At 45.0% G+C, this 20893-nt stretch overlaps 1 protein-coding gene across 3 annotated transcripts in view; it reads left to right on the top strand.

Annotated features, from left to right (window-relative positions):
- CYFIP1 (cytoplasmic FMR1 interacting protein 1) overlaps nucleotides 1–20893 on the top strand; it is a 95108-nt gene that overhangs the window by 29155 nt on the left and 45060 nt on the right. For 2 of the 3 annotated variants that reach the window (XM_032638069.1, XM_032638067.1), the window contains 7 exons: nucleotides 107–208; nucleotides 1057–1238; nucleotides 5551–5647; nucleotides 5748–5876; nucleotides 9090–9194; nucleotides 11386–11477; nucleotides 14026–14143. In XM_032638069.1, the coding sequence (XP_032493960.1) occupies nucleotides 107–208; nucleotides 1057–1238; nucleotides 5551–5647; nucleotides 5748–5876; nucleotides 9090–9194; nucleotides 11386–11477; nucleotides 14026–14143 (825 nt within the window). The remainder of the gene's footprint in view (nucleotides 1–106; nucleotides 209–1056; nucleotides 1239–5550; nucleotides 5648–5747; nucleotides 5877–9089; nucleotides 9195–11385; nucleotides 11478–14025; nucleotides 14144–20893) is intronic. The other variant, XM_032638068.1, reaches the window with a different exon arrangement.

The following is a 20893-nucleotide window of genomic DNA, read 5'->3' as shown; positions in this document are numbered from 1 at the left end:
CCCGCCCAGTCAGACCCCGCCCCACCTCTGGCCTGCTCCATCCCAGCGCACTCCCCACATCCTCTAAGGGTTGAAGCCTCTGTATGTCATGTTTGTTTTCTCCCAGGTGAAATGTAACGAACAGCCTAACAGAGTGGAAATTTATGAGAAAACCGTGGAGGTCCTTGAGCCTGAGGTCACAAAACTGATGAATTTTATGTACTTCCAGGTAAAGCAGTGACATAATCCTAGGGGTTTAGAGCAGAGGAATGAGATCGTGGCACCATCTACTAACTAAACAAAGTGCGTGCAAATTCAAGCAATCACAATAGCTCTGAGACCAAAGGGAACTAAGCCTTAGACAGTCCAAAGCGTTACTGGCCCTTTCAGAATAAATGCTGCTTCTGGGTTTCACTTCTCTTCCCTCGAGAGTGAATTTGTAGTTCCTGCAGGAAGACTGCTTTCTGTCAGTACGCTTACAGGCTTACACTTTCGATTCATCTGGTTTTGGGGTGTTTTCTCCCCACTGTCCACTCTGGTGGGCTTCGCCCTGGCCTTGGCTCCTTCTGGCCCTTGGGTTAAGCAGAGTGGCCACCGGGAGGGACTTGCTGGCTTTTTTAAAGACATAGTTTAGAAATGTGTGAAAGTTTTTATTACAGAATCCTTTAGCAAAGGGAGAAGATAGAACTTCTTAGGTGATGAATTTTTGTCTTACCTTAAAAATTGTCAAGTGGAAATCCTCCCACCCCCTTTTTCAACTCTAAAAGCTAAAGCAGTCTGCTTTACAGACATTCTGTTGGAGCATTTTGCTCAGTAACTTTGCTGGAATAATCAACAAAATTCTTTTACTTTGGGGACATAGTTGGCAAAGTGCAAAGTTGATGATGATCGTTACAGAGCAAAGGCTCGTGGAAATCACTTTCTAGAAACATGTCTCTTTACCCGAGCTGTAAACATGCACCCCTGGTTGGGTGTTTCATCAGCGAGTAACGTGACTCTGGACCCTGTGCTTGGAGCTGGGCTTGGGGTTGGCCCGTCTCTGAAAGCCGCGTTTCTGCCCCTGCTTCCTCTGCACAGAGAAACGCCATCGAGCGTTTTTGTGGGGAGGTGAGGCGCCTGTGTCACGCGGAGAGAAGGAAGGACTTCGTGTCTGAAGCCTACCTGATCACCCTGGGCAAGTTCATCAACATGTTTGCCGTGCTGGACGAGCTGAAGAACATGAAGTGCAGCGTGAAGAATGACCACTCAGCCTACAAGAGGTGATGAGCGCGCCTGGGACTCAGGGCTGGGTTCCCGAGCGCACTCGCGTGTGCGGTGCAGTGCCCACAAGGGCCAGCCTCGTCCCGCGGAAGTGTTCTCCTGGGCGGACGCCAGCGCTGCGAGGCGTTCTTGTAGGCTTTGGGGGCGGGGCGGGGGCGGGCCCTGGGCTCTCAGCCCAGACAGCAGTGCTGTGCTCTGAGCCTGTATGGGGGCGGTGGTGCGTGGGCGCTGACCCGCTGAGCGTCTTGTCCAAGGGTCTGGGGGCTCCACGCCTGCTGGAGCCGCCGCTGCTCGTCGCTGGCTGGCTGGTGGGCATCCCCGGCAGGTGGGCACCGTCACCACAGTGGGCACAGCTGGCCCCGGCACCCACAGGGCTCCCCAGACCAGTTGTCCTCCAGAGCGGTTTTCTTTTCGAATGTGGACAGCTTCTGGAGAAGAGAATTGGAATAGGTGGGCACGGCTCGGCGCTGCAGCTGCGACACTGAGTGTGTTGGTGGCAGGTAGAGCGGAGCTGCTGTCCTCTAACTGACTCTCTAGAAAGTCTGCCTGGGACTGTTAAAACATGTTGGCTGGAATGAGATGCTGACTTCTGTTTCCTTTGCTAGACAAGGAATCTTAGCTATAAAATTAAATTAGAAGAGATTTTATTTTGTGTCTGAATAGGCTGTGGTTTCATTTGTAAGGGAAGAAAAAGAATTTTTCCTCTGCCCTTCTAGGTTCTTGCCTGAGTACCGCCTTTAAGAAAACAGTGATTAATAGGAGAAAAACAAATATAATTTCATTTCATGAGTATGGGGGTCCCAAGATATGAGACCCAAAGAAGTGACCAAAGGAGGCAGTGTTTATACCTTTTGTTTTTGTTTTTTTTTTGGCCACACCTGGCAGCGTGTGGGATCTTAGTTCCCCGACCAGGGATGGAACCCGAGCCCCCTGTATTGGGAGTGCCACCGGACTGCCAGGGAATTCCCAGCGTTTATACCTTTGAAACAAAGAAAAAAGAATTTGTGAAGAATTGACAAGACAAAGAAGTTTGAGTTGGGGTGGCCAGTGAGTGAGGAGGTTGGAAGGTTAGCTCACACGGCCTTCTCAGCCTTGAACGCCCCGTCTCTTGTGATGACGATGTCTCCCGACCTCCTGGTGCAGGGAGGGGACCTTTCATGTGGGAGGTTTGTTTCCTGCTTTCAGGTGCACAGAGGAGGTCAGAATGCCCTGCTGTGGCTGTTTCTTAAGTAACTTCAATTCTGAATAATTCAGTATGCCACAGTGGCATATCTTGGGGCGGCCTACCCTGAACCCCAACACGTACTTAAAATCGTGCACCTATTGCTGTGTCTTTAAAATGAAGTCGACTTGAGATGAGGCATGAAACAGATTTGAGGAGGGGACGGCACTGGAAGTTGAGCTAGATCTCCCAGACTTTAAGTCTCATTCGTGTGAAATAAGTTCAGGCGTTCCATTCATCACCTAGAGTTAGCTCTGCACGGAAGCCTAGATCTTCAGGACGACAAAATCTTTTGAATTGTCCTGTTAACTCCGCTCCGCTAGGAAAGTCTGGAGTTGTCTTCATTTGGTGCCAGTTCTGTGGGATTCCAAGTGCCTGTGACTCTTGGTGGAGTGTCGGGGCTTCTGAACTTCCCAGCTCAGGACAACAACTTCTGCTCCTAATGGCACAAATCACTTGTCGGGTGATTTGGAGCAGCTTTCTCAGCCTTCCTGACTCTATCAGGGAAATGGGGAGGTGGACAGCCCCAGTGGTTTTAACTTTTCAAAAGGTTTCTTTTCTCCCTCTCTCTCTTAGCAGCAGCACCTTTATTTCAAAGCCCAGTCTGGAAAATAGTTTCAAGATACGGCTGCTCTGTGGAAGGCCCCCGGCCACCCCATTCAGAAGTTGCCCAGCGTGTTTGCTACCCCTTAGGCTCCCCTAAGCACAGAAGAGGGCCTGGGCACCCCTCACCCTTCCAGCAGCCTCTTCCTGTGACCTATGTTTGGTATCCCCTGTTGGTTGGTTTACTTTCCCAGACAATAACCTCCACTTCTCCCTAGCCCTCACACTCCTACACTCAACACTCAGAACACATTTTATGTTCGCCCAGCTGGTAGTTACAACCTTTCCTGAGTGTAAATGCCAGATAACCCATATAGTCATGGTGAGGCTTAAGGAAAATAAAAGCAGGTATTCTTGATCCCTTCCTTAGTTTCCACCCCTGCAGCTTCAACACCCGCTCAAATCAATATAGTAAAGTGAACACTTTAAAAAAGAATGTAAACATATCAGTTAATATTGTTTCACTGTATATAATTTTTTAAAACTTAAGAAGTAAGCAAGATTGCAGATTATTTCTCACCTGAAAAGTTCTGACGTAGGTGGTCTGCAGCTGACGGGGTTCCATAGTGTTGAGGAACCAGAGCTCCTGCTGTCTTCATTTGTTGCCTTGTGGCCCAGGATGGCTGCTTGAGCTCTAGCTGTCATCTCTGTATTCCAGTCAGCAGGAAGGAAGGAGCATTGAAGGGCCTACAATATTCCTTATAAGTAAACTTTCAAGTGCCTTACAAAGTTTTGCATTACATCTCATGGCTCAGCAGTTGGTCACAGCGTGGAGATGAGAATGAGGCACATTACTGCACCACAGAAATTCAGGGTTTATTTTGAATAAAGGGAGTGGAAGGGCAGGGAAGGGAAGGAAAGGGAAGGAAATGACAGTTGGGGTAGGTTACCAGTCTTTGCCATGAAAGCTTTTCTTTAGTAAAACCCCAGAGGTTCTAGGTTGCACGACAGGTCCTTATGTGGGCAGCTTCCGCTAAACTTTTTTGGGGAAGCCCTAGGTGTGCAGAACCCTCATATGTGCTTTCACCCTCTTTGCAAAAACTAGAGACTCAGCCTGTGTTGCACAGGATTTGTTGGATCTCAGTGTACAGGTCCTTCTGTGTCCACCGTTCCCTTGTCAGCCCCATTAGTTAGGTCGTATAGCTATTGTTTTTCACAGATATGGTAAGTGAGAGTCAGGAGAGTTCAGGAGGTGTGATATTGATTTATAATAAGAAATATGTATTCATCCCCATTTCTGACACTGAACTCCTAAAACCCTTAGAATTTCCCATGATAAAATCAAGAGAGTTTCTTTTGTTATGTAAATGTGGTGACTTTGGAAAGCCTCTAGTTACCCTAAGGATGGGGGCTGGTCACCAGCAGAATCAACCCTGTAACTACAGGTTTGGAACTTTCAGACCTACCCTCCTGATCTCAGGGAGGAGAGAGGGGTTAGAGGTTGAATCCATTGCCAATGTCCAGTGATCTAACCAAGCATGTTTATGTGAGGAATCCTCCATAAAAACCCCAAAGGACAGGGTTCGGAGAGCTTCCAGGTTGGTGAACATGTGGAGGTTTCGGGGGGAGTGGTGCTTGGAGAGGGCATGGAAGCCCCACCCCGTCCCCATATGTATCTCTTCCATTTGGCTGTTCTGAGTTATATCCTTTCATAATGAATTGTTAATCTAGTATATAAAATATCTTCTCAGTTCTGTGAGCTGCTCTAACAAATTAATCGAACCCAAAGGAGGGGTTGTTGGGACTGCCAATCTGTACCTGGTTGGCCAGGAGCACAGTGACAGCGCGGACCTCCAGCTGGTGTCTGAAGTGGGGGGATGACGTGGCAGTCTTGTGGGACTGAGCTCTTAACCTGTGGGGTCTGATGCTATCTTCGGGCAGTGTCAGAATTGTAACACCACTGGCAACTGGTGCTAGAGAATTGCTTGGTGGTGTGGGAAAACCCAGCCCTCATGTTAGACTTGGTACCGGATCTTTAGGTTTGTCCAAGATGGAGCTGCAAATTGGTGGTGGAATCAGGATTCTGTCTCAGACCTTTGGCACCAGAACTATGCATGGTGTGGTCCCTGACTGTTGGGAGGTTTGGCTGCCCAAAAGTTTCCCAGCAGAGAACCTAAACAGTGTTGGCCATCTTTGTCACTCAGCAGAGGGAGTGTCATCCTTTCTCACACTTGGGGACAGGGAGCCCAGGGGAGAGGCCCATGTATAGGTGTCCTTCAGGAAGGCCTGTGAGAAGTGCTGCCACATCTCTGAGGAAGTCCATCAGCTATGGACAGTAGGGTCATGAGCTATCCAGGTTGCAAAGAGACTTACCTGGAGTTCAGGGGAGAAGCTGGAGAAGGCTGAAATTGTAACTGGCATCTAAGATGCACATTTCTACAGATAACTGTAGCGAGGGTAAAATAATTTTGATATTCCCACGCTGTTTTTCTTTAAAGTCATTAAGCATGTTGGTTGATTAACCCTTTTTTTCCCCCTTTTCATAGGGCTGCTCAGTTTTTACGTAAAATGGCAGATCCACAGTCCATCCAGGAATCACAGAATCTGTCCATGTTCCTGGCCAACCACAACAAGATCACACAAGTAATTCACACTCTTGCCGCTCTGGCTGATGGAGCGCATCACTGGGGGGCTGAGGGCCGGAGAGCGGTCAGTGACACAGGTGTCTCACTCTGTGTTTCAGTCTCTGCAGCAGCAGCTCGAAGTGATTTCTGGCTATGAAGAGCTCTTAGCAGACATTGTGAATCTGTGTGTGGACTGCTATGAGAACAGGATGTACTTGACGCCCAGTGAGAAACACATGCTTCTCAAAGTACGTGTGTTGAGGGTAGGCTGCCAACAGCACCATGAGATAGGGGCAGCCCTGCTTTCGTGAATAGGCTGCACTTTCTGGTCGTTTGGCCAACCTTTTCTCTCATGCTTGTGTGTGTGTGTGTGTGTGTGTGTGTGTGTGTGTGTGTGTGTGTGTGTGTGTGTGCGCGCGTGCAGGCATATATAGCACCCTCCACCCTACATGCAGTTTGCCCTACAAGTCCTTGATGCATTCCCGTGAGTGTGTTCCAAGCTTGACCCCAGTGCCAGGTAGATCACATGCCCATCCCTGGAGAAGGTGCTCGTGGGTGAGGAGTCCCTGGTCAAGGGCCTTTCTCAGTATAAAGCCTGTAGCAGAGGTTATACCAGATTCTACGTGGTAAGGATGTAATTCCTAGAAATTTAGTATACTGTGTCACCATGATTATAGTAGGCTTTTGTTGGTCAAGAAACATGCCATTTACCATATTTCTCATTATTATTCTGTTTCAAATTGGGGAGGTTTTCAGTGATGTTTCTCACTGGGAAGATGAGAAGGCGTTTTTTTTTTTTTTCAAACAAGAGTTTAATAACTTGTACATGGGAGAGACCCAGGAAAACTGAGTAACTCTGAGAAGATGCTTCTGCCATTCTCTTCACTCTGCTCTCTACCTTCATGGAGGGCAGCTCCGGGGGACCCTGTTCTGGGTGTCCTGCTGACCCAAAGCCCTCCGTGTTCAAGTGGGCCCATCTCCAATACTTCTTTCCTGCTGGAGAGCAGCACGGAGGGATCAGAGCAAGAGGACACTGTCCAGTGGAGTGCTTTGTGGCAGTGGAAACATTCTGTTTGCACCTACCTGGTGCAAGAGCCCCCTGGTCATAAGTGCTTATGGAAATCCACATTTAGTATTGCCTTGTGCTTGATAAGAAGTGGAGCTGATATATGCACCTGGAAGAGGACACAAAAATGACATACAATAGCTTCATGTGAAGGGATAGCTATTAATTTCTGAGGGACTTTTAAAAATGCTTTTTACCAGAACTAGAAATATTAAAATGACAAAAAGAAAAATCTCATTGGTAAAGGCAAATATACAGTAGAGGTAGTAGATCAACTACTTACAAAGCTAGTAGCAAGGTTAAAAGACAAAAGTAGTAAAATCATCTGTATTCACAATAAGTAGTTAAGGGATACACAAAACAAAAGATATAAAATATGATGTCAGAAACATTAAGCGTTGGTGGGGAGTAAAAATGCAGGGTTATTAGAATGAGTCTGAACTTGAGATCATAACTTAATCATATATATATATGATCATATATAGCCATATATATATATATACATATATATACATATATATAAACCTCATATTGATCATAATCAAAAATTTATTAAAAAAATTTATAATAGATACACAAAACAGAGAAAGGAATTTAAACATAAAACTAAAGATGGTCATCAAATTGCGAGGGAAGAGAGCAAAAGAAGAAGAAAGGGACAAAAAGGAACACTAAAAAAAAACCCAGGAAACAATTAATAAAATGGCAGATGGAAATATCTGTTGTGTTTTGGGGATTGGAAAAATTAACATTGTTAAAATGACCATACTACCCAAGGCAATCTACAGTTTTGGTGCAACCCCTAACAAAATACCAATGGCATTTTTCACGGAACTAGAACAAATAATTCTATCATTTGTATGGAAACCAAAAAGACCCCAAATTGTCAAAACGAATCTTGAGAAAGAAGAACAAAACTGGAGGTATCACATTCCCTGATTTCAGACTATACCACAAAGCTACAGTAATCAAAACAGGAAGGTATGGCACAAAAACAGACACATAGATCAGTGGAACAGAGAGCTCAGAAATAAACCCACACTTAAATGGGCACTTAATCCATGACAAAGGAGGCAAGAACATGTGACAGGGAAAAGACAGCCTCTTCAATAAGTGGTATTGGTAAAACTGAACGGCTACTTGCAAAAGGATCAACCTGGACTACTCTCTCACACCATATACAAAAATAAAATGGGTTAAAGATTTAAATGTTAAGACCTGAAACCATAAAACTTCTAGAAGAAAACATATATTTTGGATCTGTCTCCTCAGGAAAGGGAAACAAAGGTGCAAATAAACAAATGGGACTACATCAAACTAAAAAGCTTTTGCACAGTGAAGGAAACTATCAAAATGAAAAGGTCACCTACTGAATGGAGAAGACATTTGCAAACAGTATATTCAGTAAAGCATTAATATCCAAGATATACGAAGAACTTGTACAACTCAATATAAAAAAAAAAATTCAGTTTAAAAATGGGCAGAGGATCTAAATCGGCATTTTTTCCAAAGAAGACAAAGTGCTGGCGAGGATGTGGAGAAGGATCCCTGGTGAACCCTGGTGGGAATGTAAATTGCTGCAGCCACTAGAAAACAGTATGTTGGTTCTTCTACAATTACCATAGGATCCAGCAGTTCCACTTCTGGATGTTTATGTGAAGAAAAGAAAAAGATATATGCACACCAGTGTTCATTGCAGCAGCATTGTTAACAATAGTCAAGACACAAAAGCAACCAAAGTGTAACATTGATAGATGCATAGGAAGATTTTATATAAATAAACAAACAAATAAATAAATATATAATGGAATACTATTCAGCCCTAAAAAAAGAATGAAATCTTGCCATTTGTGATAACATGAATGGACCTAGAGGGTATTATGCTAAGTGAAATAAGTCAGAGAAAGACAAATACCATATGATTGCACTTATATGTGGAATCTAAAAAACAAAACAAATGAACAAACATAAAATAGAAACAGACTCATAGATACAGAGAATAAGCAGGAGGTTCCTAGTGGGGTTATCACGGGGTGGTGGTGAATGAAATAGGTGAGATTAAGAGGTATAGACTTCCAGCTACAAAATAAATGAGTCACTAGGATGAATGTACTCCATTGGAAATATAGTCATTAATATTGTAATATCTTTGAGTGGTGACAGATGGTAACTAGACTTATCGTAGTGATCATCTTTAATGTGCAGAAATATCAAATCACTATGTTGTGCTCCTGAAACTAACATAGGTTGTAGGTCAACTATACTTAAATTTTTTAAAAAAGTGCTTTTTGAAAGAAGAATGGTCATTTCTAAGTTATGAACTGTAGCAGTATAAGTGTTTATGGGTAATTAAACTTGCAGGTCTGAGCTTTATGTGCCATTTTGTGATTTGCAGGTCATGGGGTTTGGTCTGTACCTGATGGATGGGAGTGTCAGCAACATTTATAAACTAGATGCCAAGAAAAGAATAAACTTATCCAAAATCGACAAGTACTTCAAGGTGAGTTACAGTTTCTAGGTAAACCTTTCTATTGAAGTGTATGCAGTTTGAGCTTTAGGAGGTCAACCTCTGTGGCTTTGTTCTGTGCTGGGAAATGCAGTTGTGGCAGGTGGGTGGGTAGGTGGAGGTAGACTGTCTCCTACCCTGTACCAGATTTGCCTGGGTTTGAACCTTGTCTAACAGAATGGTGCCATGTGTACTCTTTTGTGTCTGACTGCCCCCATTCACTTTGTCAGATCATCCCTGTGGGAGCCTGCAACTGTAGTTTTTACATTTTCATTGTGGCGTAGCAATGCATTTTATGACTAAACTGCAAATTTATTTATCCATTCTGTCGTGATGAACATGAGATTGTTTCTGGATTTTGGCTTGTCCGAACAGTGCTGCTCTGATTCGTGCACATCTATGCACATTTCTGTTGGATGAATACCCAGTGGTGGATTGGGTATTCATCCAATAGAATGAACAGTTTCAGTGTAGTAGATACAGCCTCACAACTCTCCCACATGGCTGTGCTGACTTGCATCACCACCAGCGGTGATTCTACATCATGGCCATCACTTGGCTCTGTCATTTTTGGGGGAGGAGGGGGGCATCCTGAAGGGTGTGTATGTATGTCCTTGTGATTTTATTGGCTACTGTTTCCTTGTGGTTTACTTGATGTTTCCCTGATGGCTTTTCATGGTATTATTAGTCTTTTGTGTGTTCTCTTTGTGAAGTGTCCTTTCAAGTCTCTCATTCTTTTTTTCCCCTGTTGATTTGTAGTTCTTTATGTATTCTGGGTATGTGTCCTTTGTCAGATACATGTGTTCTAAAATACATGCATTTCCCCTATGTGGCTCTTTTTTTTCACTTTCTTGAAGAGTCTTTGGTGAACTGAGGTTCTTAATTTTAATGTGGTCCAATATATCAATCTTTGATGTCCACTTTAAGAAATCTTTGATAAAGCAGACTCTCGAGAATTTTCTTTTGTGATACCTTCTAGAAGCATCACCATTTCTTTTCCATCTAGATCTATAATGCCCCTGGAACTGGCCATGTGTATGCTGTGAGGTAGGGGGTTGATATTTTTGGATTTTTTTTTTCCTGTTCTAGGTATCCAGTTGACTCTGTCCAATTACTGCAAAGACCGTTTCCCCTCCATTGCTCTGAGGAGTCACCTGTGTCATAAAGCAGGTGTCTGTATGTGTGTGACTCTGCCTTAAGTTCTCTGCTCTGCCCCACTGGTCTGCACCTGCGCTCCAGGGCCATGCTGGCTTTAGTTGCTGTAGGTTTCCAGCAGGTCTACTTACCAGTCTTCAAGTTACGTTCTTCACAATTGTCTTGAGTATTGTCCCTCCATCTTTTGAAATACGTTTTAGAATTGACTTGCTGATTTACACATACACACAGAAAACCCATAAACCATTTTTCCTCTTGGAATATTGTTTGTGATTCCATTGAATCTATAGATCAATTTAGGGAGAATTGATATTTTTAAAATACCGTGTCTTCCAATATACATGAACCTAATGTATTTCTGTATTACCTTAGAATTTTAAAAATTTCTCTAGAATTCTTGGTATTGTTTTTGTCAAGAAGTCTTGCACATATTTTGTTGGATTTAATAATATATACTTTTTATTTATTTTTTGATGCTATTGTAATTTTTTTCTCTTTAGATTTTTGTTTTCTAATAGTTCCTAGTATATAGAAATACAGTTGATTTTTTTTTTTTTTTTAATGACCATGGATCTAGCAACAAGGTAGGTTAATTTTAATTTTTTTTTTTTTTTTTGCTGTACGCGGGCCTCTCACTGTTGTGGTCTCTCCCGTTGCGGAGCACAGACTCCGGACGCGCAGGCTCAGCGGCCATGGCTCACGGGCCCAGACCCTCCGCGGCATGTGGGATCCTCCCGGACCGGGGCACAAACCCATGTACCCTGCATCGTCAGGCGGACTCCCGACCACTGTGCCACTAGGGAAGCCCTAATTTTAATATTTAATTGGTTTTATGAGAGTTGGTTTTTAACTTTTATTTTGTTCTTCTTAAAGTGAACGTAGAAGTTGTTTACAACTTTTTTGCAGTAAGTGATTTGCAGAGATAGCATTCAACCCACAGTAATTATTAGCATTATTCATTCTTCTTGCGATTGTATTTGGAGACTAAACATATTTAATGACCCTGGGTTTTTTTATTCTTTGAATATAGCAGCTCCAGGTGGTTCCGCTGTTCGGGGACATGCAAATAGAACTGGCAAGATATATCAAGACCAGCGCCCACTATGAGGAAAATAAATCTCGGTAGGCAGAGTGAGCTGTCCAGTTAGAGCATTCTGCAGTGTTCTCACTGTGGTTCCTAAAACTCCACTTATCTATCCAGAGATGCCACCTTTGACATTTTCAACCACGTGGAACCGAATGCGTGATATGGTAGCCTTTTCCATGAGTGGATGTTTACATTTAAATTCATTTACAAATGCAATTTATTTCCTTAGTGGGATAGCCACATTTCAAATATTTAATAGTTAGGGTCTACTGTTTTGGTCAGCACAGATACAGAACTTTTCCATCATCCCAAAGAGTTCTGTTAGTGCTGGCCACAAGTACGGAAGTATAACCAAATGCTCTGGGTGTTTATAAAAACTTAACAGCAGCCTGCTGGGGAGCGGCTGAATATTCACGTGTAACTTACAGAGGGTACAGAGCTATCACCCAAGGGCCCAACCAGGCCAGGCCCAAGGTCTCTGTGGTTGAGAATGGTCTTTACAGTTTTAAAGAGTTTTTTTTAAGATGATGGCTCTATGGCTGATGTGTGACAGAGACCGTGTAGCCCCCAAATCCTAAAGCATTTGCTTTCTGGACCTGTCCTGAGAAAGATGGCCAATCCCTGTCGTAAAGCATCTGCAGCTTACAGCTAGAAATGATAATAAATGCACAGTACTTTTTATTGTAGCTTCCACATATCCACTTGAGTTTCATAGGGTGCTTTAGTTGACTTTTGCCAAACACGTGGTCTCTGTTCAGCCATGGTTTTGAAAAATACAGTTGCACCTCAATCTGGCTAGTCAAAGGTAAACAGTCTTTTTCTGTGAAGACCAAATTGTAAACACGTTAGGCCTTTCTGGCCACATGTGTCACATACTCTTTTTTGTTGTTGTTGTTTTTAAATGACTCTTTAAAACTGTAAAAACTGTTTTGTATGGCTCTATGGCCATGCAAAAGGTGCTCGCATTGGGCCCACGTTGTATGTAGTTTGCCAGCCTCTGTGCCAGCTTGTTTCCTAACACATCTGCCATTAAATCTGATATGTGATCACCTTCCTATAAATTACATTCACTAATCTCTCTTCACTTCATCATCAACTTGAGCTCTCATTTGGAGGGTTTGCTGATTTCCATGGTATAAATGGAAATGCCTGAGTTTAAGTTAACAATGTACAACTCACCTCCTACCCTAACAAACACAGTCAGATCCAGATCATACGTAATTGTAAAATCAGTAAGAGAATCAGGAAACAAGGAGTTTTGCATACTTTCTTTATTTTTAATATGCTCTGTTTTAAATCAATGGCCATTATTACCAATTAGATGCTGTGTTTCACAGCCACCAAGGCAGGTGCCTGAGCGTGCAACAATCAGCTCCAAGAGCTCAGCCCAATGGCGTAGCACCTTTGGCCACAGGGGGTGGGCGCAGAGTGGGCAGATGTTGGCATCGGGCTCTGGGCTCCATGCCTCTCCTGAGGTGGACATGCTGTCTGGGGCCTGCAGGGGAGGCCAGTGTGTTTAAGGTGGACCCTGGCAGAAGGCCTGGGCCTTGTGTGCTTACTGCACACTCAGGGAGCTGCCTTTGCTCATGCCGTAATCACGTAATCCTGTAGTAAAATCAGAAAGTTAAAAAGTGATGCTGCTTGAGATAGTGTACTGATCACCTTGAAAACTCGTAATCTGAATCCTTTCCTTCTAGCAAAGGGGACCAACTTGTTAAAACATGGTGTGAGTTGGTGCTGAGTGTGAGGGAACCAAGGGAACTGCTCTGAGCCCAAAGCAAGGCCCATGCTTTCTGCCCAAGAAGTCCAACAGATTTAATTTTTTTTTTTTTTTTTTTTTTTTTTTTTTTTGCGTTACGCGGGCCTCTCACTGCTGTGGCCTCTCCCGTTGCGGAGCACAGGCTCCGGACGCGCAGGCCCAGCGGCCACGGCTCACAGGCCCAGCCGCTCCACGGCACGTGGGATCCTCCTGGACTGGGGCACGAGCCCGCGTCCCCCGCATCGGCAGGTGGACTCCCAACCACTGCGCCACCAGGGAAGCCCAGGTTTAATTCTTGATACACATTTTCCCACCACATTGGCTGTATCCGTTTGCTGCTGAAATGGTGTGTTGTGCACATGTGTTAGCTATAGCAACACTGTCTAATTTCCAAGTTTCAACTCTCTAATTAAGGATAACTTTTGTCCCTGAGTCCTTGGCTGACTTGTTTTATACTATAGCTATGTTTTCATATGTGAGTAATAAGGAAATATTAGTTCCTGCCTACTCTGCAGTAATCTGTCAAGGGGCCCTGCAAGGGTGTTGCAGTGTCCTGACTTCAGCAACACCTCTCAGCTTTGTGGAAAGTAGTTTGCCGATTAAGGAGAAATTACGGTTCCTTTTCCAGAATACAGACGTGAGAAGGTAGGACGCAGCTCTGACACAGGGAGATGAGGCAGGCCTGGCTCTGTTTCCATGCAGAGAATTCCACGTTTCCTCTGCACCGGCTGCAGCGGGGCTCCCGGGGTGGTAGGTGGGCCTGCTGTGCATGTGCCCTCAGCCAGTCGCCTGTCAGGTAACGCATGCTTCCGCTTTACCACCAGATGGACGTGCACGTCCTCCAGCAGCAGCCCACAGTACAACATCTGCGAGCAGATGGTACAGATCCGGGAGGACCACATGCGCTTCATCTCGGAGCTGGCGCGCTATAGCAACAGCGAGGTGAGTGGCCTCTGCCTGCAAAGCGCACCTGGGGACATGGGGTCTGGTGTGGCCCTTGTATTCTCTGCGCCCAAATACTACCATTGATCGCTTTGAGAAACGTAGTTTAGCACTGCGTGCTTAAAAAGCACTGATAATAATGGATGAGGCAGGGCAAATATAATGGAGTTTGTTTGGATCTGTTCAGCTGTACAAGAAAGCATCTTCTTTTTTCAGAAAAACGTTAACACGGGGCTGAGGACTGAGGTGAGACCATGAATTAAGTGCATTTCCTAGTGTAGTTCCATGGTTCCAAGCTGCTAGGAGAGGGGTGGGGAGAGTGGAGGACATCAGGAACAGAAGGGGTGGTTCTGACTTGCACCCCTTTTGTGTCTAGAGGGAGAAAGTGCAGGAGCCTCCGAGTCGGTGGGCAGATGCGTTGAGTGCCCAGAGGAGACCTGGAGTTGGGTGTTGGAGGAAGTGGGGTCTCTCGGCCGTGGGCCTTGTTAATTCCTTCCAGCTTTGCAGCTGGGCTCTCTGTGTCCTTGCTTGGGCCGGTCACGTCCCCCACACCTGCCCCAAGCCTGGCTCCAGGCCATTGCTGCTCGCGTGTGGGGTGGGTGGCACGGGGGTCTGAGTGAGGGGGAGCGGCAGCGGGAGTGTCGTTTCTCACGTCTTAGTGGACCAGGCACCGAGGTCAGGGTCAGGGCGGTGGTCAGTGGCGTGGGTGCTGCAGGTGGTCTAGAGGGACCCGGGGACTTGGGGCCACATACGCAGGTCTGGTTTCTGAGATCGCGGTACCTTGGGGTTCTCAGGAGGCCCATTACATTTGGGGGGAACAATCTGTTGGTCCTGCTCATTGCAGGACAATATGCACTCCATCCCTCACCCCCAAGCACTTGTCATCGTGTAACCAAGATGACTGAAAGACCGCCCCAATGCTTGGGGAACGTCGCCTCCTTGCGGACCCCAGGTGGGTGGCCGACTCCCCATGAGGAACATTAGCTCACCCCTCTGCGGAGGCCAGTGCAGCCCGAAGAGTAGAGGTGGGGGCCAGTCCCCAGGACTTCATGATTTAGTTGTAAACTGAGTTCCTGAGATGTTCTCAGACAACACAGAGAGCTGGCCTCTACCTTTCCAGATAGGAGCACTTGACAGCATGCATGGTTCCTGTGTGCCTTCTGGTGTCTGCTGTCGTGCCTTTATAATCAGATGATGGTTTGTTTTTTTTTTAAAAAGGGTGTATGCGTGTTTTTTTTTTTTTTAAAGAAGATGTTGGGGGTAGGAGTTTATTAATTAATTAATTTATTGTTGCTGTGTTGGGTCTTCGTTTCTGTGGAAGGGCTTTCTCTAGTTGTGGCAAGCGGGGGCCACTCTTCATCACGGTGCACGGGCCTCTCACTATCGCAGCCTCTCTTGTTGCGGACCACAGGCTCCAGACGCGCAGGCTCAGTAGTTGTGGCTCATGGGCCCAGTTGCTCCGCGGCATGTGGCATCCTCCCAGACCAGGGCTCGAACCTGTGTCCCCTGCATTAGCAGGCAGATTCTCAACCACTGCGCCACCAGGGAAGCCCATAGATGATTAGATGATGATTTTAATAAGAGAAAAGAGATCGACCTTTAAAAGCTTTGCACAGTTTATTTTTTTTTTTTTTTTTTTTTTTTTTTTTTTTTTTTTGCGGTACGCGGGCCTCTCACTGTTGTGGCCTCTCCCGGTGCGGAGCACAGGCTCCGGACGCGCAGGCCCAGCGGCCATGGCTCACGGGCCCAGCCGCTCCGCGGCACATGGGATCTTCCCGGACCGGGGCACGAAACCGTGTCCCCTGCATCGGCAGGCGGACTCTCAACCACTGCGCCACCAGGGAAGCCCCTGCACAGTTTATTTTTAAACAGATTTATGAAGACATAATCAACATACCAGACAATTCTCTGATTTAAATTATACAATTCAAAGGTTTTTAGTCCATTTCTGAACATTTTCATCATCTTCCAGAGCAACTCTGCACCCATAGCAGTCACTCCCCATTCCCCTTCCTTCTAGCACGTGGCGATCTACTTTCTATCTATGGATTTGCCTACTGGACATTTTATATAAATGGAATCATAATATGTGTTCCTTGGTGACTGGCTTTTTTCATTTGACATAGTATTTTCAAGGTTCATCCATGTTATAGCATGTATCAATAATTTTATGGCTTATTTATAATATTTATAATAATTTTGTGGCTGAATAATACTCCACTGCTTGGACACACCACATTTTGTTTGTTTGTTCATCTGCTGTTGACTGATGGACAGTGGGTTACAAATAATGCTACTGTGAACATCCACATACAGGTGTTGTGTGGACATAAGGTTTCATTTCTCTTGGGTAGCTATCTAGGAATGGAACTGCTGAGTCTTATGGCACCTCTGTGTTGAACATTTTGAGGAACTGCCAGGCTGTTTTCAAGGCCGTTGCACTATGTTACACCCACCAGCAGTCTGTGAGTGTCTGATGTCCCCACATCCTTGCCAGCACTTGCTGCTGTCTGTTTTTTTGATTCTGGCCATCCTAGTGAATGCGAAGTGGTATCTGGTTGTGGTTTGGATTTGCATTTCCTTAATGACTAATGAAACTGAGTATCTTTTCATACGCTCATTGGCCAGTTTTTAAAAATGTCTCTTGAAGTCATTTGCCCATTTTAAAATTGGGTTATTTACCTTTTTTTTACCGTAGAGTTGTGTGAGTTCTTATATTCTATCCCTTATCTGTTATGTGATTTTCAAATATTTTCTCCTGTGTCTTTTTGCTGTCTTGATGGTGTCCTTTGAAGCACAATTTTTTATTTTATCTATTTTTTCTTTGGTTGTTTGTGCATTTGGTCATAATGAAGAAACCATTACCTAACCCAAGTCACAAAGATTTACCCCTTGTTTTCTTCTAAGAGATTTGTAGTTTTAGCTCTTATATTTAGATCTATGATCCATTTTAAGTTACTTTTTTTTTTTTTTTTTTTTTTTGCGGTATGCGGGCCTCTCACTGTGGTGGCCTTTCCCGTTGCGGAGCACAGGCTCTGGACGCACAGGCTCAGCGGCCACGGCTCACGGGCCCGGCCACTCTGCGGCATGTGAGATCGTCCTGGACCAGGGCACGAACCCGTGTCCCCTGCATCGGCAGGCGGACTCTCAACCACTGTGCCACCAGGGAAGCCCTAAGTTACTTTTTTAATATGGTATAAGTTAAGGGTCCAACTTCATTCTTTTGTATGTGGATATACAGTTTTCCCAGTACTGTTTTGTTTTTTGTTTTTTTGCGGTACGCAGGCCTCTCACTGCTGTGTCCTCTCCCGTTGCGGAGCACAGGCTCCGGACGCGCAGGCTCAGTGGCCATTGCTCACGGGCCCAGCCGCTCCGTGGCACGTGGGGTCTTCCCAGACCGGTGCACAAACCCGTGTCCCCTGCATCGGCAGGCGGACTCTCAACCACTGTGCCACCAGGGAACCCCCCCAGTACTGTATTTAAAATACCATTCTTTCCCCACTGAAGGCACCCTCAACAGAAGTCAACTGACTGTACACCTCCATATTCATTATAACATTATTTACAAGAGCCAAAGCAAAGAAACAGCCTAAGTGTCTATAGACAGATGAATGGATAAAGAAAATGTGGCATACAGAATGCAATGGAATATTATTCAGCCATACAAAAGAAGGAAATCCTGGGACTTTCCTGATGGTCCAGTCGTTAAGACTTCACCTTCCAATGACAGGGGTGCAGGTTCGATCCTTGGTCAGGGAGCTAAGATTCCACATGCCTCGTGGCCAAAAAAAAACCCAAACATAAAACAGAAGCAATATTGTAACAAATTCAATAAAGACTTTAAACATGGTCCACATCAAAAAAATCTTAAAAAGAACGAAATCCTGGCATTTGTGACAACATGGATGGACCTTAAAGGGCATTATACTAAGTGAAATAAGTCAGACAGAAAGACAAATACTATTTAATATCACTTTACGTGGAATCTAAAAAAAACCAAACTCACGGATACAGAGAACAGATTGGTGGGTGCCAGAGGCAAGAGGTGGGAGAAATGGGTGAAGATGGTCAAAAGGTACAAACTTTCAGTTATAAGATAAATAATTTCTGGGGATGTAATATACAGCATGGTGACTACAGTTAACAATACGGTATTGCATATTTGAAAATTCCTAGGAGAGTAAATCTTAGAAGTTCTCATCACAAGAAAAAAATTGTAGCCATGTGAGTTGGTGAATGTTAACTTACTGTATAATCATTTCACAAGATATGCGTATCAAATCAAATCCTTGTACACCTTAAACTAATACAAAGTTGTGTGTCAGTGTGTCAGTTATTTCTCAGTAAAACTGGGTGATGGGGGGAATCAATTGATTCTACTCCTGAGGCTTTATTTCTGCGCTCTCAGTTCTGTTCCATTGACCTTTTGTCGGTCCTTATGCTACTACCACACTGTCTTGATTTTATAGTTTTATAGTAAATCTTAAAACCAGATAATATAAGCCCTACAGCTTCGTTCTTCTTTTTAAAGATTGTTTTGTCATCTTTGTCAAGATTATTTGTGGATCCTTTGCATTTCCTTATGAATCTTAGGATCAACCTGTCAATTTCTACAGAATAAGGCATCTGGAATTTTAATAGGGATTGCACTGAATCTGTATATCAGTTTGGGGAGTATTGCCATCTTAACAAGATTGAGACCTCCAATCCATGAACATGGGGGATGTCTTTCCATTTGTTTAGTCCTTCTTTGATATCTTTCAAAAATGTTTTATCATTTTCAGAGTACAAGCTTTGTACTTATTCTGTTACATTTATTCCTAAGTGTTTTATTCCTTTTGATCCTATTGTAAATGGAGTTATCTTTTTAATTTTATTTTCAAGTTGTTTCTTTTGTCTAGAGGGTAAGGATTTGTACTGAGCAGGGCCAGCGGCTGGGTTTGAATAGTTCATGAGAATGTCAGTGCAGCTGTGCACAGACCCTGAGTCCTCAAGAGCCCCCAGATCTGTTCAGTTTCTAACAGTGACCAGAGCCAGGTTCTGGGTATAAATTTTGTTTGTTTGTTTGTTTTTCAATTTCTCCATTACGTAAATTTTCAAGCATACAAAGGGAGAGACCAGTCCTGGCCCCTCAGGTGCCACGCTGAGCTTAATTACCTGCCCCTTTTCAATTATTCCTCCAACCCTGTGCCTCGGTCTGGGTAAGCTTGAAGCAATCCAAGATAACATAGCACTCTCTCTGAAAGTATTTCCCATGTGTCTCTATAAGATAAGGGCCCTTTTTAACATATAACCATAATACCATCCCACCTAAAAAACCAACAAATGTATTCCCTAATATTAAATAGTGGGTCATTGTTCAGATTTCCCCTGTTTGCTCATTATCATTAGTGGTGTATTTTTCCAGGTTTGTGTGCCTCAGGACCCAAATAAGTTCCATACACTGCAGTTGGTTGACATGCCTGTCCCAACCATCTCCCTCATTCCCTCTGGTGTCATTTGCCATGATTTCTGTCCCCCTGTGTGTCCTGTACGCTGCTGGCTCAGGGCCCTGGTCATAGTCAGCTCCCACTGTCCCGGCCCATTTCGCCTCTCGGTGGCCATGCTGAGGGCTGCTGGGGGGTCCAGCTGACTCTCTGGGATGTGGACGGCTGCATCCCCTGCCCTGATGTGAGACTTCACCAGGCCTCAGCTTGGTGGTCCTCTCAGCTCCTTGCGCCTTCCAGAGCTGGATTCCTTTGCTTTATGCATCAGGTGTTAAAATAATTGATTCCCTAGCATATCTAAAGAAACAAACCAGCCTTTGGAGTACTGTTTTCTAGTCAGTCTACTTCAGTTTCCTTCTGCCTTTTTCTTTTTTCTCCCATGGTGAAAGTCCTCGTTCTTAAAGACTCCTGCTTTTTTTTTTTTTTTTTTTTGCGGTACACGGGCCTGTCACTGTTGTGGCCTCTCCCGATGCGGAGCACAGACTCCAGATGCGCAGGCTCAGTGGCCATGGGTCAGGGGCCCAGCCGCTCCGCGGCATGTGGGATCTTCCCGGACCGGGGCACGAACCCGCGTCCCCTGCATCGGCAGGCAGACTCCCAACCACTGCGCCACCAGGGAAGCCCAGCATATTTTGACTGGGGTCAGATTATATGTCTCAGTATACACTCAGCAGTCTTAAAATAGCAGTACTGGCACTGAAAATAGCAGTACTGGCGCTGCTAATAACAATTACTAGAAATTCAGATTTTTATTTTATTATTATTGTTTTTTTTTGCGGTACGCGGGCCTCTCACTGCCATGACCTCTCCCGTTGCGGAGCACAGGCTCCGGACGTGCAGGCTCAGCGGCCATGGCTCATGGGCCCAGCCCCTCCGCGGCATGTGGGATCTTCCTGGACCGGGGCACGAACCTGCATCCCCTGCATCGGCAGGCGGACTCTGAACCACTGCGCCACCAGGGAAGCCCTTCAGATTTATTTTGCAGATTTATTTTGCAGTTAATTTTGTCCTTAGATTTCTTCCTCTAGGGATGTTACATCAAATCGTTATTTTTCAAAGTCACTGAAGTGGTTTGTTTTGTGTTGGTCTCAGCCTACAGATAGTGATGCCTGGACCTGTACTCCTCTTGGCAGTCCCCACAGACACCCCACCTCCAGCCCGCACCAGAGCCAGTGTTGTGGCTGGACTGGCCCTTGTGGTCCTCACGATTGCCACATACCCTCTGCAGTGACCATCAGGGAACTCTGAGAAAAACAAGTTTGAT

Source organism: Phocoena sinus, chromosome 7 (genome assembly GCF_008692025.1).
Source record: "Phocoena sinus isolate mPhoSin1 chromosome 7, mPhoSin1.pri, whole genome shotgun sequence".
NCBI lineage: Eukaryota > Metazoa > Chordata > Mammalia > Artiodactyla > Phocoenidae > Phocoena > Phocoena sinus.
This window is presented reverse-complemented; position numbering and strand designations above follow the sequence as displayed.